Here is a 24,867-nt window from a genome sequence, read left to right on the forward strand (position 1 = left end):
TGGGGTGGACATTAGGACATAAGCAGACAGTTAGCTCCCACTTTGTGCTCAATTTACACTCACTTCCGTAGGTATCTTAGTAGAAAAGTTTTAGTGGTCTATTTGAGACGAGAGTGCTGAGGCAGTTTGTCAGAGATCATAGAATCAGAACTGGACCCAGGTTCTAATTCCAAAGCCCAAAACTCCTGAGCACACCCCCGCAACTTTATGTTTTCCATTTTGGGTTTTGGTTTTATTGGGGTATAAGAAAAAGGTGGGTAAAAAAATGGTATTTGAGCAGGCATTTGACATTATACTTTTAATTCTCTTAAACCAGACCTCATTATCTCCTCTCTGTTATCACTGTATTTCATGTTTTAGTCCTGAAAATGAGGTTCTCAGTGGATCATTTTCCTTTACATCTTTCTGGAACTATTTCAGATTCTTACAGCATTACAGAATAAATATCTCCCTAAAGGCATTCTATAAAGCAGATAGCCTTAGAGAAGGCGTGGGGGATAAATTACATGAATGAGTACAAAACTGCTAATAAAACCTATAACAGGGGAAAAGGCAGAGGGTATAATTTGCTGGCAAAGTTATTTAGTTCCAACTACCAAGAACTAAAGATATAAAAAAAGAAGTATATATTATTTATTTAAACTGTAAAAGTGAGAGAGACCTAAAGAGGAAAACAAAATAAGTTTCCAAAGCTAAGAACTTATTTGCGTAAGCATACAAAGAAAGAATTTCTTTTTGACTTTAGAGTGTTTTTTTCCCTTGGATAATAAAAGAATATTACACTCTGCATTGGTCAAACTTTTCATCTGTGATTAGAGTTTATAAGGTACAATTCTTATAATGTATTAAATCCTTTTCATTTCCCAATGTGTTTTTATGCTTGATTACTGTATTGTTTTACTATTTTTGTAGTAAAGTTTTTTCATTTTTACTTTTGGTACTTTTTCTCTGATGAATAAAGAAAATTCATCCATGAGAAGTCTTTGTTGAGAAAAGAAGTTAGTCTCTGAAATTAATTTGATTTTTTAGGTTAACACATGCAGAAAACGCTATATTACTGGTTTCTCACAAAAACCGTGTTAGTATAAATGATTTAGAAACATAAAATAATTAAAACTTCCAGAATAAATATTGGTGAACAAAAAGGAGCGAAGTGCACAAAATGTAATACATTGGGGGAGGGGACGTATATAAAAAGTTAGGCACGCACCTATTAAAGTGGAAGTTATTTATAAAATATCAATAATCAGGGTTTCTTTTCAGAAATCGGCTTTAACAGAAAGCAGAGCACCATTTATATCTTATTTATTCTTTCCTTCATATTCATTAATTGCCTCTTAAGTGGGGAAAAGTGGCATTTTCCTTGGGCAGAAAAATCCCATTATAAAAATGTGGCAGAAGGAAAGGATGCTTCTTTGGTCTCATCTCCCTGCTTCTCTGTGGCCCGCGGGGCTCAGACGGTTGGTGAGCGGCGGAAAAAATGCAGAGCGGACTTTCCCGGGCGAAGGCAGGGTGGCCCGCGTGCAGGGCGCTCGTGATACCTATTTGGTGCACATCGGGCTCTTCGTCGCCTGTCTTTAGAGTGAAAATGCCCGCTCGCTAACGTGTCCCCAGAGGTTAGGAAGCACAGCTTGGGGCCAGGAAATGTGGCCGCCCCGGCCTGGCTCCTGGTTGCCCATCCCCCGACCCGAACACCCGCTTTTCCACTCCTCGCCCCGGCCCCGAGGTCCCCCGGGGCCGGGGCGGGGGGCGCGGGCGGACTGGCAGCGGGAGGGGGCGGCGCCGGGACCGCCGACGGCGGGCGCGTCCCAGGAGGGCTGTGGTGCCCTCCCCACCTGAGCAGGGGCAGCCGCGCCACCGCCCGGGCCGGCGGGCGCGCCGCCAAGGCCGGGGAGGGGCCGCGCGAGGGCGGGGGCCGGGCGCCGGGCAGGGCCGGGCTGTGCCGCGCCGGCCGCTCGGGCAGCTCGGGGGCCTCGGCTCTCGGAGGAGCGGAGCATTTGCCCCGGGGGCCTGTCGCGTCGCAGGCGCCGCCTTAGCGCTGGCCATGAGGGCCCTGTGGATGGCGCTGTGCGCGCTGGCGCGGCTGTGGCCCGGGGCCCTGGCCGGCTGCGCAGAGGCTGGGCGCTGCTGCCCCGGCCGGGACCCTGCCTGCTTCGCCCACGGCTGGAGGCTGGACAGGGTCTACGGGACGTGCTTCTGCGACCAAGCCTGTCGCCTCACCGGGGACTGCTGCTTCGACTACGACAGGGCATGCCCAGGTGGGTGGCCAGGCCGAGGGTGGGGCGCCGGCCGTTCGCTCGCAGCCGACGGGCACGGGGCGGGCGCGGTGCCAAGGACCGCAGCCCCAGAGCCAGGCGTCCCCCAGCGCCTTCCATCCTGGCGTGTCCAGCCCTCTATCCCCGCCCATCCCAGCCACCGACGAACAGGTACACCGAGCTCCATTCATCCCAGGGTCCCCCTGTCCCCTCCACCCAGCCGAACCCTAGACTCTGCATTCGGGCGTTCCCCAACCTCTACCATCCAGAGGTCTCCCCGTCCTCTCCATCCGGACAGACGGCTCCGAAGCACCCTCCTCACCAGAGCCTGGAGGGAAGGGGCCTCTGTTCTCCTGGAAGGCTGTGGGGCCACCTCTTCGGTGAATTCTGCGACTCGGAAACTCCAGCCGGGGGGACCAGCTCCGGGATGGAGAGATGACACTGAGAGGTTACTGGGCACGACCCAGGCCAGGCCCCACCACTTTCCTTCTGTTAACCCTCAGGGGTCTTTGGGCCCCGTGAGGGGTGACGAGGGCAGGAATGTGTAGTCATCCTGCTTAGTGCCTAGGTCTTGCTGAGGGAGAGTACTGTCTTCTGGAGAGCAAGTTCTTAAAGGACCAGGGTTGTCCTCACCTCTGGACCCCAACCAGTAGCACAGCCCTTCCTGATAACGAGGTGTGCAATGTGTTCTTGGGATTCAGTTTTATCTATACAGCATGATAAGGATTTTTGTCTCAAAAAATTATGTTTTAATCTTGCTCATTTTCCTTTAGGATCAGTTTTGTTCCTCTTTACATTTCCCACAGTACCTCATGGTTCCTTGCCCCTGTGAAGGGCTCAATAAATGTTGTTTTGATTGAATTAAAAAATAAAGGAAAAAGTGGTGAGTATAGTCCTAAGGAACAAGGTGTGCCTGAAAGAAGCCGGCTCTGGAAATAAAAGTAGCTCTGTTCCGGGTTAATCTCATCATCCCCAGAGCCGCACAGATGTTGGGGCTGGCACTCAAGGGTACTCAGCGTCTCTGGGCTGTGCCGTTCCCTGGGGCGCCAGCTGCCCAGTGGGGAGAAGCACCCCCCTGCCTCTGCGCCGGCGGACGAGGCCCCAGTAGCACAGACCTGATGCTGACGGAACACAGCTGACAAGCTTAAAGATTTTTCGACCCTGGTTGAAAGCTAATGATTTACCTATGCATATTGATGTTCCTTTTGATAAGCTTCTTTCCCTTTCCTGCTCCGTGGCCAGGGTAAGATGGAAGCATCTGCTCTTTAGGAAATGCAGCGCCCTTGAGGCAGGTGTCTCCTCTCAGCATCCGGAACTGTTGGCCTCATTTACCTGGAGAACCCAGGCAAAGCTCTCACTGTGGCAGAATCACTCTCCCATGAGGGGCTTGCCTACATTTTAATTACGGGATTCACGTGACCTAGATAATGTGCCCAGATCTGTGGTAAGCACAAGGACAGGAAGATGACACAGATGCTGTCTCTGCTTTCTAGGAGTTCCTAGTCTAGCCGGGCAACGTGTGCAAAACTATGTGCACCGTCCTTAGCACCAAAAGAGGTTCTCTGGGAGGGAACACTTCAAAGACTCAAGGAATTCAAGGAAGACTTCCCAGAGGAAGTCCTGGGCTGGCCTGGGCCTAGGGAATGAGGAAGAGGCTTTCTAGGAGGAGGGAGAGATGGGAGGCCTAACGTCGAGGTCCAGCAGTCACTGTGGATGTCGGCCTGCTCATGCCAGGCCCTGTGCTGGCCTTGAGCTAAAATGGTGACCAGGACAGATAGTGCAGGCAGCCAGATCTGGAGATTCAGGCACATCCGAGGGATGGGGAAAGACAGGGCGTGTCGTGAGAAGAATTTGCTTTCTAGTGAGGCCCAGCAGTGCTAACAAGGAGTTGCAAAACCCTCAAAGTCTTTATTTGGTCAAAAAGAAATCCCTCGGCTGGGGGTGACGCCTGTAATCCTAACACTCTGTGAGGCTGAGGTGGGAGGATCACTTGAGCTCAGGAGTTTGAAACCAGCCTAAGTAGGAGCGAGACCCTGTCCCTACTAAAAATAGAAAAAAATTAGCTGGGCATGGTGGTGCATGCCTGTAGTCCCAGCTCCTCGGGAGGCTGAGGCAGAAGGATCGCTTGAGCCCAGGAGTTTGAGGTTGCTGTGAGCTATGACGATGCCACTGCACTCTACCTGTGGCAACAAGACTTTGTCTCAAAAAAAAAAAAAAAAAAAAGAGAGAGAGAGAGAAAACAAAATCCCTTATTTTCGGTCTAGGAGGTAGAAATAGTGGGGATTTAGAGGGTAAGCACAGAAGAGAAGAGATGGTCTGACCAAATCATGAAGAACTAGAAATCACTGCAAGTGTGTGCCTGGGAGAGGAGCCGTGAGTGGCAGAAAAGGAGATGGTGTTGGATAGAATTTTAAAAGGGGCATGTTGGGAGCCCTAAATGCCCTTCCCCAGAGCCAGCAGAGGACCTTGCAGGCCTAGACAGAAGCAGGTGTGGGACTGAAAAATGCTCCTTCTTGGTAAATTCTGTGCCTAGAGTTTCTCGTGAGGGGAGGAAGAAAATAGAGACCATTGGAAGCTGGCCACCGGTGAGCCTGAGCCTGCTCATCCGTCAGGGCTGAGGGTGACAGCGAAGGGCGCAGAGCCGAGAGGCCCGGCTGGCTGAGCCCTGGACTAGCGCCACCAACACGCCGCCGCCTGCCAGGCTCAGAGCTGACTGGGCAGCTGGAACTGGTTGGGGGCAACTCCCAGAACACAGCCTTCCCTTCTCACAGAGTCTACCCTCCAGATACCTATTTGTGATTTTTTCCCCCCAAAAGTAACCTGAATGCCTCGATTTTGCCTCTAAAGCCAGAATCCTGCGTTCAACCTTTACCCTGCCATCTACTGGCTTTGTGGGTTCGCAGAACCTCGCGGGGCCTAGAGTAGCGAGCTCATTTATAATAGGGGAATGCTAAAGCCACCACGTGGGACTGCAGAGTTGGTGGAAGGGGTGAATGCCTGGAAAGCGCAGTGTTGCCGGGCATGGAGCAGGCACTCAGCAAATGTACTGTTGGTCAGCTCGTAGCACCAGCGGACACCGGTGAACATTCTATTTGATTAAATATTTACATAATTTTATGACAGCATGTTGCTATAATTGTATTTGCTCATATTAAATCATAAATATCTTTTATTGAACTCCTGCCATGCGACAGGTACTTACGTACTTTGTCTCTTTTGATCCTCCTGGCAATTTTGTAAGAAAGGCAGGTCAGGTCCACAATCCCTTACCGACAATCCCCAAATCCAGAAAGTGCTAAAGTTTGAAAGTTTTTTCATAACTCCCTTGATGGCAAAAGTCTCACCTGACCTGACCTGATGAAAGGTAATTGATAATCTTTGTTTATTCCATTTAGTGTGAGTATATTTTGCCTCTAAAATATTAACATGTTGTTGTAAGAAGCTTCCCCTGACCCTGCTGCAGTGGGGACACCCCACAAAAGGTATGTGCACTGTATTCCCTTTATTTATTTATTTATTTTTTTTGTAATGGCAATTTTTTCAAATTTCTTTTCTTTTTTTTAATTTCGGAATATTATGGGGGTGCCAACATTTTGGTTACATATATTGCCTTTGCATCCCCCAAGCCAGAGCTACAAGGGTGCCCATCCCCCAGACAGTGTGCTTCGCACCCATTAGTTATGAATTTACCCATCCCCTCCACTGCCTCCCACCCGCCCAGCACCTGATGAATGTTACCTCTATGTGAGCACCTAAGTGCCGATCCAATTTGTTAGTGCCAATCTGATAGCGACTATACGTGGTACTTGTTTTTCCTTTCTTGTGATATTTCACTTCGAAGAATGGGCTCTAGCTCATCTTGAATTGTGAAACTCATCTGCCTCCAGGGTTTGGGCAAAGATGTTGTTGACCTATATTAGCATTTTACAGATGCAGCAGCTGATACTTTCCAAGGGTTCCCTCACTCAAGTTAACGCGAATGAGCAGAGCTGAGATCGGATTTCAAGATGCCATCAGCATCCATTTGTGCCAATTCATGGCTATAATTTGTTTCTAGATAAATCAAGTTGATTCAGCATCTCAGGGCCCCTAGTTACTCTCTGCATAGAAAGTCTTTCTGCCCCTTAGAATCTCTTCTCCTTCTTACCCAATGTTATATTACCTATTGTTGCTGCCCAAAGCCTCTTTTGGCTGATATTACATTCAAGTGAATGAAAAATGTAACTGAGTCAGCATAGCTAAGCATGCTTTACTTCTGTTCCTTCTGATCTTTTCATCTTGGCAAACTCTTTTTTTTTTTTTTTTTTTTTTGGTGTGGCTAAGAAATGAGATGGCATTTCTTTTTCTAAGTAGAAAGTTTTGTTTTGGGTTTTGTTTTGTTTTTTAACTCATGTAAAAATATGATTGTTCTTGCATCTATAGAATTACTAAACTGCCAAAGAAATCTGTCCTGAAACGAATTATTTAAGAAAATCTCATTATGATCATGGCTTGGGTTTCAACATCGAAGATGTATCACATCTCCATCTCCGTGAAGAAAAGGATGGAAAATTCTGCATTGGCTGTGTCTGACCATGGATGGGGACAAGTCGAGTAGGGGAACAGACCCAAGCCACTCTGGCCTGGAAGAACTTCTTGGGAGACTTGATTATCAGGTGCATAACACCCCAGTCTCTAACTTACCAGTTGGGTTCCTTGAGTTTCCATTCTATGCAAACAGTAGGTTACATTAGATCATTGATGAGCAACTTAAAGAAAGGGTAAAAATTAACCCAAGTGGAAGCAGGACAAATACTGAGCAGCCTATATGGGCCAGTGTCTTCTAGATTTCTGGGGAGTCTAGGAAACAAACTGGCCAAAATCTGATGACATCATATCTGGCGAGGAAAGGGACACCATGCTTGAAAATATGGGCTCCAAAACTCACCCAAAGGAAGGATTTCACAGTCTATGAGGATTTAGAAAGTTGTGGCTTTACAGGAGCTAGAACAGAGACACCCCTGTGGCTTCCCCTGCCTTTGACTTTGCAGAAAAAGTGAGCGGGGCCTGGAGCCAGTATTCAAAATGACTTAGCAGAACTTGGCTGCAGCCCTCGGTGTGCTGGGAAGGAGGGTGAGTTGTTAACGCTTACCCAGCAAGTCCGCTCTGCCAGGCGCTCTCCCAGGCGCTTCACGGCTTTTCCCTTAGTTGGATTTCACAACCCGCTGAAGTTATTCCTCATTTTGGTCTCATTTTACGGGCAAGGTAAGAGAGGCACAGAGAAGTTAGGTAGCTTGTCCAAAGTCACACACATAATAAGGAATGAGGCGAGATTCAAACCCAGATAATCTGGATCCCGAGCCCACACTTGTAAGCAAGATGTTTTTCTGTCTCTGGGAAATGAGGCTTTATGAGAAGCTGTGTACTTTGCAGGGTAGGCCCCAAATACACACCGGCAGACTGAGCAAGCCTCTCTCCATCCAGGCTGTGCTCCTCGAGGGCAGAGTGTGTCTTGCTCCTCCTTGCAACCCCCTCAAGGCTATCACGATGCCATTTCATAATGCTTGTTAAAAGAACGGCAGCATTCATCCCAGCTAGAGGATGTTATCCCTGGCTTCAGGGGCCACTGCCATCTGGGGTGTGACCACACTTCCGTTTTAAAAGGTTTTCCTTCCTTTTACAATACGTTTGTTGCTGAAAATTTGGAAAATACAGAAATGCGTAAAAGAAGAAAATAACTCACCTGGAAACCTGCCACTCAGAAAAAAAGCATCATTATCTTTTTCATTCATATCTTCTTTTTTTTTCCCCCTTAGGCTAACATGATGTGTAAAATTCTATCTATTTAATGAGGCAGTCCACTTCTTTGTCTTGCTAGCATTTCAGGAACTAGTCCAGTTAATGTCTTTTTTTTTTTTTTTTTTTTTTTGAGACAGAGTCTCACTCTGTTGCCCAGGCTAGAGTGCCGTGGCATCACCCTAGCTCACAGCAACCTCACACTCCTGGGCTCAGGCGATCCTTCTGCCTCAGCCTCCTGAGTAGCTGGGACTATAGGCACATACCACAATGCCTGGTTAATTTTTTTATTTTTAGTAGAGACGAGGTATCTTGCTCAGGCTGGTCTTAAACTCTTGAACTCAAGCAATCCTCCCGCCTTGGCCTCCCAGAGTGTTAGGATTACAGGCGTGAGCCACCACACCTGGCCCAGTTAATGTCTTGAAAAGAAAAAAACTATTGGGGCTCAGATAACATGGTTCCTGCAAGAAAAAAAATATTTGAGCTTTCTGCAGGGGCAATATAGTCTCCTTTGACTTTCAGAGAAGCTTTGATATGGTTCCACAGAAAAGAATATACATGTGGAAAGAGAGAGAGGCAGATGACACATACTTAAAATTGTGTCACCATGAGGTGTGTGTGTGTATGTGTGTGTTGGGGGTTTTATTTTTCATCCAGAGAATATCATGAAACAACAGCTGTGTCTACGTGGGTACTGCTGTGGGTAAGGTGTGAGAAGAATATTTCCTGAGAAATGATGAAGACTCTTTGAACTTAGCAATGTGAGGGAGAAAGCACTTGCTCGTGGGTGGCCTTAAACTTTGAGGTGGCAAAAAGCCAAGCAGGCAGGGCTAGATTACAAAGAAGAGTTCTTGAGTGTCTGCGATTAACCGAGGAGACATTGCTGCGTGAAAACAAGAGTGAGGCCTTACATTGAAGAAGAAATAATCCAAACTATATAAAATGAATGGCTCTATCTACTCAATTTGTTGCTGTGTGTGTGTGTATGTGTGTGTGTATATTTGACATTGCTAAGAAAAACGTTTGAAAAAACATTTTTTAAGTGACCCTTTGGTACCTAAAGCCTGAGAATAGGGTGTCTTGTTCTGGCTGGCACATTCACCAAGCTGTGAACGGGTCTAGAGAAAGCCCAGTAGCAATTGTGAGATGCCAAGTGTCTAGACAGATGGGTCCCAAAGCTGGAGACATGAATCTGAAAAGTCTGGCTGGGAGGGAAGGGGACCTTCCAAAACAGTAAGAACATGAGTGACACCGAAAAGATAAGCATGAATATTTTTTTTTTTTCACCATATTCTGAAATTCTTGAGTGAGAGAAATTTGGATCAAATAAAGGAAATGCCATTTCACGCCACAGATAATAAAATTAAAGAGGCTTGTTATTCATACTTTCAAGATGTGGTACTGGCAGGAGATACGAATGGATTAGGAAGGATGTGGAGGACTTGTGGCTGCCGGGAGAAGCTGGGATCTACCCAACCTTAAGGCACAGAAAGTGAGGCTCCCTCCAATGGGCACCCTTTGGGCCCACCCCTTTGGGACTCCCTTGACAGGAGAGCCCAGACGACTCTGGGCCAGGCTCAGAATTCCTGTGGTTTTGGCTGTGGGCGTTTCTGACTTGCTCCTGTCTCTCCCTCTCTGGAGCCTCCTTCAGTGCATTGGCTTCTAACTGATGATACGAGCAGATCAGAGTCAGAACATGATTTAGGGAGGAGGAGGAATTTTCCCAATGCCAATTTCACTCATTCATTCATTCATTCATTTATTCAACAAATATTTGCTGAGCACTTACTTGCCAAGTACTAGGAATGAAATGAAAAACTATCATGATCCTTGGGGACAACAATAAACAAAACAAATACGTAGTTATAAATGATGGAGATTCTACAAGGCAAGGAACGCCAAGCTCCGAGGGGAAATTGTTGTGTGTGTGTGTATTAGGGGGGCTGGAAACTACTTAGAAAAGCTGGCCAGAAGAGGACTCCCTGAAGAGGAAACAGTTCACCTGGGACCCAAAGGGACCCAGCCATGCCCAGCTTGGGAAGAACATCATCCCCGGAAGAGTGAAAACACATACAAAGCTCCCACCGAGGGAAAGAGCTTGGTATGATAAGGGGTGAAGAGGACCATATGGCTGGAACTTGGAGGGGGGCACTCCAGCTGAGAGCCCAGGGTCAGGCAGAGGCCAGGTCACATGGGACCTTGTAGGTCACAGCAGGCAGTTTGGATGTCAAATGAAATATAAATGAAATGAGGGAGTTTAAGTCATCTATTAAAAATAAAAAATTGGTGATGCATCTGTTAAGGTAACTGTACTTGGATGTGACTGGCTGTCCCTGTTAGGACATGCGACAATGTGTCCTACTCCTGTATGCAGATTGGTTACAAAAATATATAAATGTTTTGTTCTTGGCCATTCTCCTCTGTCTGTGACAGAGATATCTGATAACCAGAAAGCTCTTGAGAAAGGGGGACCTTTAGTAAATCAGGAGGGACTTGATAATTCCTTACACTCTGGGTCTATATCCATTATCTCACTCTCCAGTGAGCTGAGAGCCAGAGGTGCCCACCGGGCCTACAGTAGGAACTTAGATGTCTATTTTATGTCTCTGTTCTCTTTTATGTCTGCTTCTCTTTAAAAAAAAAATTTTAATGCACTTATTTTAAGTTTTTTAGATGCAGGGGGTCTTGCTATATTGCTCAGCCTGGCCTTAAATTCCTGACCTCAAGCAATCCTCCCACCTCAGCCTCCAGAGTGGCTGGGATTACGGGTGTGCAACTCTGTGCCCAGCTATGTCTGCTTCTCTGTCCCTTCTCTGCTCCCTTATGGTGCTTCATGGGATTACCTCCCACACAAATTACTTACATTCGATCCATGTCTCCTGGGCTGCTCCTGGGGAAACTCCCCCTAAATAGTAGGCTGTGTTGAAACAAAGAAGAAAAAAAGAAAAGAGTGAGCTTGTCGAGGTTTCTGGCACCCATTAAATCTAGGCTGCCTTCCCCTAAAAGGGGTGGATGGTGCCATCCAATTCTAACTATTAAGCACTCAGAAAGCTGTGACAAACTTGGAATCACAGGTAATCATGCCACTCACGGGTACCACAGTCTGTCTGCTCTACTAACAGCTGGTGAAACTAGCTTTAGTGGGATAAGGACAAGAATGCTATGGGATAAGGACAAGCTTCAAAGGGAAAGAGGACAAGAATACTATGGGATAGTTCAGAAGGAAATTTGTGTCATGTAGCTGTAATATATGGCTTGTGGTAATAAATCCACCAGAAGTTCCGTACTTCCCTTAACCTCCGAGACCAAAGATCTCACAATTTACGATGGCTTGCGATCCAAATAATCAAAAGTTCAAGAGCTAGTCAGGAATAGAATCTTTGGTGCAGAATAGGAATACATATCCCAGATTACTCTGCCAATACAAAATATTTTGTGGAATGCCTTTTTATTCACATAATTCTATATGAGTGTTTTTATTTTGTCTTACAGTGAGGCCATCAGATGTTGTCCTGGACCCTAGAACTTTCCAATTCTCTTTCTGGGGCTTTTAAAGTCATGGATTGGAAAAACAGGAAATAGCATTTTGCCCAGGACAAATCTTAACCAACAGGAACAACAATTGATGCAATGATTCTGTGATTTTGAGGACCTCAGCTGTGGGACCAAACCAAATAAAATAAACAAATACTGGGCGTTGGACACAAATGATGAAGAAACCTTGGGGGGCTAAATTCAGCCAGAAAACTCTCCCCAGGGCCATCTGTTACCATATGGACAGAGTCTGTCCCAAGGTCATATTCTGACTTAATGCCGTGGCAAAATTTTATTTTATGGTGATGTCCAAATGTTAATCTTTCTTTGAAACAACTGCATTCTTTTGCATGTATTATTGAGTGTTGCTCAAGTTCAACACATCCTGGCAGGACTAGCTAGACTCAGGGATGAAGAGGTTTTGGGCAGGAAGAGCGGTATTGAAAGAATGAAGGATAGAAGTAGTCCTTCTCGACCAGCTCGCAGCCTAGGGGAGCTCTTTAAATGCCTTCTGGTTCGATGGGCCCATGAAATCATGAAATCGTGAAATAATGAAAATAAAAAGGGAAAGGTCAACAAGAGATGACGAACAGGAAGTGACCTGTTATTGATTTTTCCAAAAGATGTATGCACAGCGGATATTGGGAATGAACCCTGACGTGGCTCATTGTTGCTTCTTTAGGTAGTTGACATGTGATGCCTATGGGTTTTTAGATGATGAATGAAAGCATGTTTTAAAACGTATTAAAATTTTTGAATTATGTTGTGTGCAGTCCTTTTCATGTCAGAGGTGGCTGTGTGTCACCAAATAACATATCCTCGGAAAACCACGAGCCCTGAGCTCGAGTGTGTTTTCAAGTACAAACTGTCAGAAGTCCAAATCAAGTGCTCAAAGAAGCCAGAGTGCTTTTTTGTCAAAAACACTGTGAACTTCAAAGTGTGACAGTAATAGGGAAAGTGGGTCACACTCTGTGAAGAAAAAAGCTTGGTGTTTAGTTCAGAGACACAGCTTTTGTCTTCTTGTTCTTTCCTTTTCTCATATTTAATTTCAAGTCCGGAAATCATTCAATTTAAAAACTCATTACAGTCCTTTTATTATAAAAGACTCATCAGAACTTTCAATGGGAAAGTTGAATGTGAAACCACTTTGATTTTACCGTCGTGGTGAGGAAATTGCATTTTTTAATTCCATCTCCAGATTTGGTAATTGGGTTTTCAGAATCAAGGACTGGCTTGGCTCGCCCGTCAGGTGAGTCCTCAGACATAGTGCTGGACTCCAGGGAGCAGCGTAGCCCCTTCCCACGTGGCCATGGCACTCTTTACCTCTCTGGGCTCTGGCTGGTCATCTCTAAACTCCCACACTCGTAGTTTGTGAACCTGTGAGTCATGGAGAATAATGAGAACAGAGCAAACAGGAGAAGCCTAAAGTGTGGGGGTCCCCGTGTGTAGCCCCAAGCCATGTTTCTTACAGAGACGCCTTTGCGGATAAGAATTGGCCTGGCTGGGTGATGGGATTATTGGTGGGTGAAGCACATTTCTTTTTTTATACTTTGTGTTTTCCTTATGTTCTCTACAACGAGAGTGTATTACTGTTATAATAAAAATGTTGTGAGCGGAGACGAGTAAAGTTAATATCAAGGACAAACAAAAGCAAAGAGCTGATGTCAGCCGTGGGAGTCTGAGCATGTACCCCGAAGGCATCCGCCTCATGTACTTGGGTGTGTGTCCCTGGCTCAGAGGCACCTTGGGGATCCTGGGATACCCAGTGGCCTCTAACGGGTTATCAGTTAGGCGGGTACAGGTGAAGTCAATGCCAACTAGGACCTGCTGAAGCTTTGTGTTCTCCCGACACAGGGCTGGGTCGAGGTGAAGGTTACTGGGGCTAAACTTCCGTTTGTGTTAGCGGGAGCGGCCTGGCAGGCTGGCTGGGTTTACTCAGGTGAGCGTCCTGTTGTGCTGTTTTGCAGCTCGCCCGTGCTTCGTGGGGGAGTGGAGCCCCTGGAGTGGCTGTGCAGACCAGTGCAAGCCCACCACCCGCGTGCGGAGGCGCTCGGTGCGGCAGGAGCCGCAGAACGGCGGGGCGCCCTGCCCGCCCCTGGAAGAGCGAGCCGGCTGCCTGGAGTACTCCACGCCGCAGGGCCAGGACTGCGGGCATGCCTTCGGTACTGACACTTCGCGGTTGCCGCTTTTGCCTCCTTGGATGGCTTTTTGGCCACAGCATCCGTGCGCTGTGCGCGGAAAGTTCCATGCGCTGCAGGGAGTGGGATGGGCCAGTCTGCACGCAGTAGATAGGAAACTCAGGAAGTGCTTAATAAAGGAATTATGGCCAGCTGCACAAATGCCTGCCTCTCCCCTGTTCCCTCGGTGTGTCTGATAGCCTGATGGTGCATGGACTCAGTACGGAAACAAGCCGCATGCCTGTGGGTTTTGGTGAACTCAGTCCAGCTGGTGGTGAGGGCTTCAGATAGGATGATGTCTGATATTTCACACAGGACCGTCAGGGTTCGGTAGAGATAACTCTATTCACCTTCCGCTGTAATTCCTGTTTAATCACGCATGCTCACATGTGTGAAAATAGTGGGAAAATGGTAAATTTCTAAACAATGATAAAAGTGGCTCTGCTCTCCTCTCAAGCTGACTGGATTCGGGCTGATCTGACCAGATCTGTGATTTGCAAAGACCGCTCTGGTTGTGGAGGGGCCAATGAGCCGGGAGCCAGGTGAAGCTTCCAAAGAAACAAACAAAAAAGCTGATGTGTTGATCTGAATTGAATCCAACAGGGCACAACACTGACTTCTCAGGATAGCAAAGACCGTATGTTTTTCATAGGAACATGGACAATGTCATGCCAACACGGTCCTCATCAAGTCATTTCATTCCTTCTTTTTTTCCACACACAAATATGTATTGAGAGTCTGCTTGATGCCAGGTGCTGGGCCGGGTGCCAGGGTAACAATGGTGATAACAGTTGATGCCTGCTGTCATGCAGGTCACAGCCCAGTGGGAGGAAGTGCGACAATCAGATAATACCAGGAAATTAATCCCATAACTTTACAGCCATCGTAACTGGTGCAACTGATAGTGAGAGTTGCATGAGCTATGAGCAGGTGTAATGAGGTGATTCCCCTTGGTCTTGGGGCAGTAAAGGGCGGGGCCCCCTCCTGGAGATGGGGCTGAGATATGTAGAGCTGCCCAGAGGACAGACCAGTGTGGCCAGATCGGATGGTCAGAGCTGCTGGTCGTGTAGGGGCTTTGAGGGATTTGAGGGCTGATCAAGGGGAACGATATGAGCACAAGAAGCAGTAACACAGCAAGCTTTATTGGGCTGCATGAGATGAGAGGTCCTCACAGCACGAGGCTGTCCAGAGGCTTGTGGTGGGCTAAGGAGTGGGGGAACCATCCAGAAAGGGGAGGGGCTCAAGAACTCCTGAGGGAGAGGGGGATTGGAGAGAGGTCTTAAGTGTCCAGGTGATGTCATCCAGCGGCACAGTGGGGAGTCTCTGGGTCCACTCTGAGGGGCAGTAGCAGCATGGGGTTTTATAGCACAAGGCTCTAGCCTATCAACCGCCAGCAGATGCTGGGTATAGTTTCATGGGCGTGCAAAACAGGCCGGCCCTAAATGGCTAAAAATCTGCTTGTCTGGCTATTTTAAAACAGTTGGAGGTGTAACAATTTGAGTTTGGTGCTGGCACGCTTTTGAGCTAAAGAGTCTCAGCCTGTGGTGAGGGGCCGTTTTGGCTATTTATATAACACAGGGGAGGCACAGGCCCAGACGAGAAGCTGCAGGAAGGTCAGTGTGAGGGGAGCACAGAGAACACCCTATTTAGGATCCTGGTCTTTGTCTTAAGAGCCCTGGAAATCCTCTGGAGTGTGTTCTGCAGGGCCCGATGTAATCAGATGTGTGGTTTGAAAAGATTGTTCTGGTAGTAGAGAGGAAAATGGCGGGGTGGGATGGAGCCTGCTCATTGACACGCAGTCATATTCTGCTCGCAGGGAAATCCTGTCATGCTCTTAACGTGGCTGCTCACAGAAACGGTCATAGAACAGAGTCACGTTCAGCTCATGCTCTCTGCAGAAACGCAACAGAAACAGCTCAGGGAGGAAGACGCTGTATGGCAGTATTGATTTTTTTTTTTTGCTGGCACTTAAAAGCTAGAGCCGATCTATCAGGAAAAGCAGCCAGTCTGCTTATTTGCCGTGTTTGGCAGCCAGAAAGTGCACATTAGGCTCTGGGGATTAGGACATGGACATCTTTGAAGGGCCGTTACTGTGCCTGCCACAGAGAGGTGGGACCAGGTCCTCATCCTTGGCTTACACATGAGGACTTTGGAGTTCTGAGAGGTGACGGCACGTGTGAAGGCCTGCTGGAACTTAAACCTGGATCTCATGGCTCTAAGTCCTGTGGGGTTCCCCCCTCCTCGACATTGTTTTGCTGTTAAATGTCATCATTAGAGCTAAAATCATGATTATAGATTCCTGTAACAAAGTAGAAATATAAGGGCCCTGTGAAGCCGGTGAATGAAACATGATCCCTAAAGCTCTCTAATTAATGATCAATTAATGATCAAACTGCCAGTGTATTTTTCCTGTTGCATTTAATGTATGAGGGCTGTCCATAAAGTATCCAGCCATTGTTAATATAACAGGAACATATTACATGGATACTTTCCCGACAGCCCTTGTATATTGCGATTACATTTTAATCATAAAAATCAAATCAAAAAAACCACATTATCGAATTTGTTGCACATTACTGACAGTTCTTCGTGTGTGCTTTCTTCCTAAAAGGAGATCAATTTACCTTACTATAATCTGCATGCTTCCAGGTAGGTGTTAATTGTCAATTTCTCATTTTATTCTCTCCTGCACTGTCTATAGACCAGTGACCCTAAGCCTGCTTTTGTGACGCCCCATTGTGTCAGAGGGCGTTATGAAATTCTCAAAGCAAATTTAATTCACTTTCATGTTCAAAGTAAGTATGCTCAGTGCCACGCTCTTCGAGGTGGAAGTTGTTGTAAAACCGGACAATGGCAGGCTGATAGAACGCCAGGAAAGTTGGCAAATCAGCTGAGAACAGAGACTGTATTATGTTTGCATACTGTTGCCAGGAAAGGGGAAGGAAGGGGAGCTAACGTTTATTGGGAGCCTTTGTCCCAGGGCAGCTGGTTACGTGCTTCCACACAAAGGCATAAGTGGAGCTGAAGGCAAAAATAATTTCTAAATTATTTACCACTCTGAAGTAATGAAAATCGAATTTGTGGGGAGTAGTAAAAAGTGGTGCTGGTTCGGAAACTTCCAAGGGGTCTGGCTTCTGGTGTGTTTACCAAAGGCTCCTGGTCTCCTGTGCAGGGGAAGGAGCCCTGGAAACAGGATGTGCCACCAAACCACGCCGACGTGGAGGACACAGGCCCTGGGTAACTGGGTTGCTTTTAGGGTGCACCACGATCCCAGGAGCGTGAAACTGAACATGATAGTTAAGTCTTAAAAAAAAGGAAGATCTCCTCTGTGTTGGGGCCCTTGCTTACTTATTTTATTTATTTTCCCTTCATCTAACCTCTACAAGCCTCAGTTTTGTGATGAATAAAATTGGTATAACACCGCTTTATAAAGTTTTTTGGACGATTGGTAACATATGATATGAAGTTACTTTGCAAATGAGCAGGCTGTAAAATACCAGGGGCCATGACAGGAAGGGGGTAAGGGGTAACTCTGCCCACTCTGTACCCTCCCCCACCCCCACCCCGGCTCCCCCTCCCCACCCTCCCCACCATGTCCCACTTGAGGGGACTCTGAGTACAGTGGGCTAAAAATGTTTTTTTTTTCCTTTCCTACATCTGACTACACACATAGAGGGTAGTGATTGGACACGGAAAGGGAAAATAAAGCAGAATTTAAATAATTCACAGGAAATATGACACATAAAGTAGTGGAACTCTGTAATCTGCGCCTGAGTGGGGTACTGAAGAGTGTGGTTTGGGAGATGTTGCCTGGCTCTGCCATATTTAGACGTGAGCCTTACACAGATAACCTCTCCGTGCCACAATTTTCTCATCTGTGAAATGGGGAATCTGTCTCAGAGGGCTGTGAGAATCAAATGAATTTATATGTAAAAACTGACTTAAAGTTGCACCTGGAAATTTAGAAGTGCATAATTGTTAGCTGTTATTTTTATTATTATAGAATGTTTTATAAGAATTTTATATCAGAAACTAGAGTTATATATTTATTTTTCCTTCCTCTACTTAACCTCATTTTTTTCCCGAGCTATACATTAAGTACCTTACTTTGACCTTTTGTGATGATATATGCAGCTGCAGTACAAATTAAGAGATTACGTAAATGTTTTGAGCTAAAGAAACATATCCTGAAAATGTGATAGTCTGGCTTGTAGAATGCTGCATGGATTTAGTAGTAAATTTATTCTTCATTTAGTGAATAAATACATGTGTCTGAAGACACATTCCCACATATTGAAAACAATATGTGGGAAAACTAAAAACCTTTTAGATGTTTGTGTTTTTGACAATTCGGTCTGAGAGAATCAGAGAAGGGTCCTAACATACATGCACTCACTTGTTCTTTTTCCTCCTACATGTGGATTTTAGAAATGCAAAAGCTACGATCACATTTAGAAAGTGTGATGTGCTCTCTTTGGAAAACAACTAAACATGTCAGTGCAACGAGAACGATCCACACAGCTGGGGCTCTAGGGTTTAGTGTAGATGTGTATAATTTTCATACTGGAGAGATTAGGCACCAAACCACATGAGACAAGAACCGTACCTGCAACTCTTGGGAGCAAGTGGCTACCTGGTATTAGGCTGCTCTTGTCTTAAATTCCCTAGTAATATAAAAATGACTCCTCATTAAGAAAATCTGAAAAAGAATTAAGGCCTATCATCTCGGGACAGTACGGAGCCAGGTAAAACCAACACGTAGGCTGGAAGCATCTATTTCGTATCTATTTCGGAACCTCTACCCTCGTGCCACTGAGCTCGTGTTGATGATGACTTTGGCATCTCACAAGTCAATGTCATCTTGTATCTACCCTTCCTGGGATCATCCAGTTTCTAAAACAAAAGGTCCAAAGGACTGTTGAGCCATCTCAGCCACCAGGCTCAGTATAGGAACAGAAGACCATGGGGAACTAGGACCTGTGCCTTTTGGCGGCAGGCTGTGACCTCATTCATTCAGTCCTTGGCCCATTCATTCACCGCACAGATTTTTATTGGGTGTGTAAATGTGTGAAGGGCATAGCGATGAACAAGGCATAGCCCTGCCTCCCTCGAGCTGACAGCAGGCTGGAGTCAGGAAGCTACCTCTAGGTGCTATATAGCAATGAATGCCTCCTGGACTTGGTGATGAGATAGGAAGAAGGCACAGCAACAAAATAAAATTAAACACAGCAGAGGCTGGAGGAAGGATTCCTGGCTCCTTTTTTTTTTTCTCCGACCGAGCGTATCAGAGTTAGGGTAGGGTTGGGAGGATGAGAGGGAGGAGAAGGTGACCACTGCAGACTGTCCCCGAGCTTGCACAGGGACAGCTGTGCCGCCTGGCACTGGGCACTCACGCCAGGTGTTATCCAGGGGGCAGAGGCTTGGGGAGGACTCACAGTTCCTTCCTCCCGTGCTGCTGCTCTTCTTCCTCATTTCCTCTCTCTCCCCAGTCGTCTGCTTTCTCTCCTTCCATCTCCCTTTCTATTACCTCACTTTTTTTACTCGTCCCCCTACTCCCAACCCCTCCCCCCCATCTTTTTATTTCTTCCTGGTTTTTCTTCCCGGCCTTCCTCTCACAGTTTTTTGGTTTTGTTTGTACTGCAGACAAATGTGTTTGTCAAAGGCCTGTAGTTCCCCTCTCTACCCACCTACAGGCACACAAATCTTTATCGAGTTTGGTTCTGGGGACACTGTAACTTAGCCTCGTTTCACTCCCTGATGGTGTGCGGTAGACTCGTGGATTTAGAAATGGGACCTTTAGGCAGATAGGAGACCAAGGCTGGGAAACGTCGCTCTGAGTACTTGGGCAACACGCATTCAATGTGATTCTCCCTTTTCTAGTCCCCGCCTTTATAACTACCTCTGCATTCAACAAGGAGAGAACGAGACCAGCTGCGTCCCCACAGTGGGCCACACACACGGAGGATGCCGGGTAATTTTTTTTTATGTTTTTTTTCAGTTGTTTAGTCAAGTCTGTCCAATAGGATCAACTTGGTTTGAATATGTCTTCTTCTGTTACTTGTTCTTTGACTTTGGATAAAACTCAATTCTTCAGCACAGAGTTGGGAAAGTACTTGTCGCCTTGCTGTTTCTGTGGGGCTATAAAGATTTATTTGCCTCTGAGGTCAGAGCTCCAAGAAGAAACAACCTGTATAAAAATGAGATGACATTATTTTATCAATCTTGCTAAGGATGCTCGTCTTATAGTCTTTATGCAGCCATAGACTCCTTGGTGCTATGCCATAGACTGCTTGGTGAATTTGAAGGTGCCACACACGTCGCCTCAAAGGATTTCTTATCAAAACCTAATGACACAGGATGGGAGGCCCCTCCATGTTCACCAAAGTCCACTCTTCTGATGAGACAAGGGACACCAGGTGGCTGCGTGTTCAGATCCCCACACTGCCTCTGACCAGCCGTAAGACCTGGGATAAATTGTTCCACCTCAGTTTTTTCTTTTTTTTTTTTTTTTCTTTTTTTTTGAGACAGAGTCTCACTCTGTTGCCTGGGCTGAAGTGCCGTGGCATCAGCCTAGCTCACAGCAACCTCAAACTCCTGGGCTCAAGCAATCTTTCTGCCTCAGCCTCCCGAGGAGCTGGGACTACAGGCATGCACCACCATGCCCGGCTATTTTTTTTTTTTTCTATATATATATTTTAGCTGTCCATATAATTTCTTTCTATTTTTAGTAGAGACGGGGTCTTGCTCTTGCTCAGGCTGGTCTCGAACTCCTGAGCTCAAACAATCCGCCCGCCTCGGCCTCCCAGAGTGCTAGGATTACAGGCGTGAGCCACCGCACCCGGCCCACCTCAGTTTTTTCTTCTTCAATAATGAGAATATTTATTAATACCTACCACACGGGATTGGCATGATCATTTAATGAGCAAATAGCATTGAAGAGATGTCTGGGTTACGCCGTCTGATGGAAGTTGATTGAAGCTGCATTGTAGAATTTCCTACCTCAATAACTAAAAGTCCTAGTTACCTTCAGTTACTACCATTGGTAAAGATCTTTGCAGCAGACTCTCCAAACACTTTCCGTTTAACCTATTACAACTCATAATTCTATGGCTAAGGAATTAGCCCATTAAACTGAAAATGCAAGTTTCTTCTACAGCACTCAGGGTTTTTACTATGTTTTGTTTCCTTGAAAAATTGGAAAATTGTGCTGCTTTGAAGTACAACATTCTGAAACATTCACACATGCTCCCCCGGGGGCCTTCGGAGTCTAGTCACATATAATGTTGGCATTTCCACAGCTCAGTACAAGGTGACACTAATCTCCGTCACAGAAAAACAAGTCTCAGCTTCCCATTTCTGCTTTCATCTTAGATGTCCAATATATCTTTGATGCTTGACTTCATGCCAAAACTCATCCTCATTAGCCCGATCACGCAGGTGAGCTGGGCGGGGAGTCTAGGGAAGGCCCCTGGGAACCTCTGTGGGGCAGAACAGCACAGGCGCTGCCCTGCGTGTCGAGGACTGTCCCTTCTGGGCTCACATTTAAGAGTTCTCAGGTTAAAGCAAGTGTGTATTCAATTTATATAATCCTTTAAAATATCAGCAAAGTCATCAAGGGCTAGCTAGTTTCCTACTAAAACATGGACTCCCATACACGATTTAATGGTTCGATTAGACAGGATACAGGATGTAAAAGCTTCTGCAAATTTGTGTTGACCAGATAGTTCAATCGTGGATTGAAACAGAACAAAAAGGTTCTGTGTGGCTGTCAGTCATATGTCATCCTGGTTCAGCAAATGGGAAACTTTAAAGGCGTTCCGGGGTTGGTGCGTGACTTGCGAAGACGCACTCGCTACCCGCTCCAGGCTGCCACGCGCCCTTGGAGGTGGCAGCTTTCCTGAGACTTTCCGCAGCTTTAGTCCACCTCTAACTGCAGCATGTGCGATTGTCACTTCCTTTGCTCTAGATACTGTATGGAGTTCAAGACAGAGTCCCTGACTCCTCACTGCGCGCTGGAAAACCGCCCTTTGACCCGATGGATGCAGTATCTCCGCGAGGGGTACACAGTGTGCGTGGACTGCCAGCCTCCAGCCATGAACGCCGTGAGCCTCCGCTGTTCCGGGGACGGCCTGGACTCTGACGGGTGAGGGGGAGACACTGGCGGAAGGACTTTGCTTGTTACTCACTCTGAGACACCTGTCCTATCCGTGTCCCAACCAGCTGGCCGGTGTGTGATATATCAAAGGGTCAAAACAGTAAGCGAGGAGCCATCTGTCTGGCAATCCCAGAGTCCAGGACGCCAGTGCCCCCTGTGGAACTCAGAGGACATACACCGCAATAAATGGGTCAGTTTTGATACTGGGGTTTAGCTCAAACGCCCAAAGGACCACCAAAAACTTGGTCGCTCCAAAGCAGTATTCTGGAGACCGCTAGAATCAGAATTTCCTGGGACAGAGATTTAAAACATGCAGATTCCCGAGCCCCACTTCACACCAACTGAATTAGACTCTTTGGAGATAGATTTTTCATCATCTTTTAGGTCAGGGGTCAGAAAACTTTTTCTGTAAAAGGCCAGAGAGTAGATGTTTTGGCTTTGTAGGCCGTGTGGTCTCTGTGACAACCGCTCAGCTCTGACTTTGTGACACAAAAGCAGCCATAGACACTGTGTAAACCTTGGTTTTGTTCTAACAAAACTTTATTTATAGACATTAAAATTTGCATTTCATATTATTTTCATGTGTCACAAAATATTATTCTTTTGATTTTATCTCTCTTTTAAAACATAAAAATCACTCTTAACTTACAGCCTAGACAAAAAGAGGGGCTAGGCTGGCTTTGGCAGATAGGGGGTCATAGTTTCCTGACCCCTGCCCAGGTCATTCATACCCACAGTGGAGTCCTAGAACCACTGCTCCATGGGGATTTTTTGTAAGTCATGACTGAGATGGTGGGTTCAGCTCTGCAGGGTCATAACCTTATAAAAATCTATAGATCTTCTGAAAGAATCAACCCCCAAGACATTTTACCGCTCTGGAAATCTATCCCAGCCTACACTTATTTACCATTTAAATCTGATAACACTATTCGTAACTAAGAGAAGAGTCAATTTTGTGCTGAGCAATGTAGGTCACACATGGATGATGGTTTTAAGTGTGTCAGGTGGAAACTGGTAAAGATACAGATTAAAAAGTAAAATATGGGCCTTTCCAGTTAATTACTATTCCCGTGGTATGTTTTAATATTTAATAACTTGAATTTATGTTTATTAGTCACTTGCGCCTAAAGGCCTCTAGTGAGCACACCATATGAACGAACAGTAAAGTGGGTCAGGAATTCACATCAAATAGAAACTTAATATTTAGACTTAATATTTTTCTGAATACCTCATCCATGTTTTGACTTTAAATGAATTCATAATTTAATTTGTACCCATAAAGAGAGTACTTAAACCCTGGCTGAGGTGCCAGTGAGTTTAAAAGTAATATTAAAAATAAATAATTTTAATAATCTGGCTTTGCTCTTTCCACTTCTCCCATTTTTTTTTTATTATGGAATCAAAGAGTTGGAAAGGATTAAAAGAGATCATTTGGTTCAGATCCTCCTAATTTAAATATACACGAAAAAGCCACATTCATTTATGTAGTGCTTGTATTCAGATCAAGGGGGAGCAGCAAACACGGTAACCCCAAACTACTCTCTCAACATGAGGGTGTCCTCAGATGGGATTAATTGGTAACTTGAAGGCTGGATGCGGTGGCTCACGCCTGTAATCCTAGCACTCTGGGAGGCTGAGGCGGGAGGATAGCTCGAGGTCAGGAGTTCGAGACCAGCCTGAGCAAGAGTGAGACCCCATCTCTGCTAAAAATAGAAAGAAATTAGCTGAAAAACTAAAAATACATATAGAAAAATTAGCCAGGCATGGTGGCACATGCCTGTAGTCCCAGCTACTCGGGAGGCTGAGGCAGGAGGATCGCTTGAGCCCAGGAGTTTGAGGTTGCTGTGAGCTAGGCTGACGCCACGACACTCTAGCCTGGGCAACAGAGTGAGACAATGTCTCAAAAAAAAAAAAAGAAAAGAAAAATTGGTAACTTGCTTTGACAGGAACCTAAAGAAGGGAAACTCTGTTTGTGATCCTTTTTTTTAAAAAAAATTAATTTGTAATGCACTTTAAACCTTTGTGTGTGATCAATATATTTTTTTAAAAACGCCAATATATAATTCTGTAAATTAGAATTTTCTGCAGTTTGCTTTTAGTGTAACTAACATTTTCAAAATATCGTTTCAGAAATCAAACTCTCCATTGGCAAGCAATCGGCAATCCTAGATGTCAAGGAACTTGGAAAAAAGTTCGGAAAGTAGACCAATGTTCTTGTCCAGCTGTTCACAGCTTTATTTTTATATAGATTGCGATGTACATGTTTCAAAATGCATTTGTAAACATGATAAATATCAAGTCGTGTTCAATGCTTCCTAAACCTTCAAAAATTTCTTGGCCAAAGTCCCCGAGTACATGTCATCATTGTCATACTCTGAAGTAGAGAAAGGAAATTTAGGGGCCAGTTCTCAAGGGGCACTGTACCTTTATTTTTATTAAGTTGAAGACACACCCTAAAATCTCCTGTGGTTTTGTCTTTGATCTTCAATCTGGAGTCCTCTCTTTCAACAGGTGGCCCATGAGACACAGAATATATCTGTTTGCTAAACTGAAATGTTTAGCAAATGTCCATTTATTGGTGAGGAAGTCGTCATTTAAGAGTATCCATGCTTTGAATCTGGCAGTCTTTCTTTCTATTCTATAATCCTTTGAAAGGTTCTCACTTTAAAAAGTGTATAAAGATGTATGGGCCAGGCGTGGTGGCTCACACTTGTAATCCTAAGCACTTTGGGAGGCTGAGGTGGGAGGATAGTTTGAGCCCAGGAGTCCAAGACCAGCTTAAGCAACATAGCGAGACCCCGTCTCTACAAAAAAAATTTTAAAAATTAGCCGGGCATGGTGGCACATGCCTGTAGTCCCAACTACTCGAGAGGCTGAGGCAGGAGGAATGTTTGAGCCCAGGAGTTTGAGGTTGAAGTGAGCTCTGATGACACCACTGTACTTCTAGCCTAGGTGACAGAGCAAGACCTCA

General features: G+C 45.8%; 1 protein-coding gene across 1 annotated transcript; it reads left to right on the forward strand.

Moving 5' to 3' along the window:
* The first annotated feature begins 2,044 nt into the window (after positions 1-2,044).
* SBSPON (somatomedin B and thrombospondin type 1 domain containing) lies at positions 2,045-24,144 on the forward strand. Its single transcript, XM_069466357.1, has 5 exons — positions 2,045-2,258; positions 13,532-13,726; positions 19,622-19,712; positions 21,708-21,884; positions 24,027-24,144. Exons 1-5 carry the CDS (start codon positions 2,045-2,047, stop codon positions 24,142-24,144), a joined length of 795 nt encoding a protein of 264 aa, XP_069322458.1.
* Positions 24,145-24,867: the final 723 nt, after the last annotated feature.

The sequence above is a fragment of the Eulemur rufifrons genome, chromosome 3 (genome assembly GCF_041146395.1).
Source record: "Eulemur rufifrons isolate Redbay chromosome 3, OSU_ERuf_1, whole genome shotgun sequence".
NCBI lineage: Eukaryota > Metazoa > Chordata > Mammalia > Primates > Lemuridae > Eulemur > Eulemur rufifrons.

Bases quoted from the DNA above. Each gene is read 5' to 3' on its own strand.
- SBSPON (XM_069466357.1), top strand. From the start codon at position 2,045: ATGAGGGCCCTGTGGATGGCGCTGTGCGCGCTGGCGCGGCTGTGGCCC. The intron at 2,259-13,531 runs GTGGGTGGCCAG...GCTGTTTTGCAG, and splicing joins CTACGACAGGGCATGCCCAG to CTCGCCCGTGCTTCGTGGGG. The intron at 19,713-21,707 runs GTAATTTTTTTT...CCTTTGCTCTAG, and splicing joins ACACACACGGAGGATGCCGG to ATACTGTATGGAGTTCAAGA.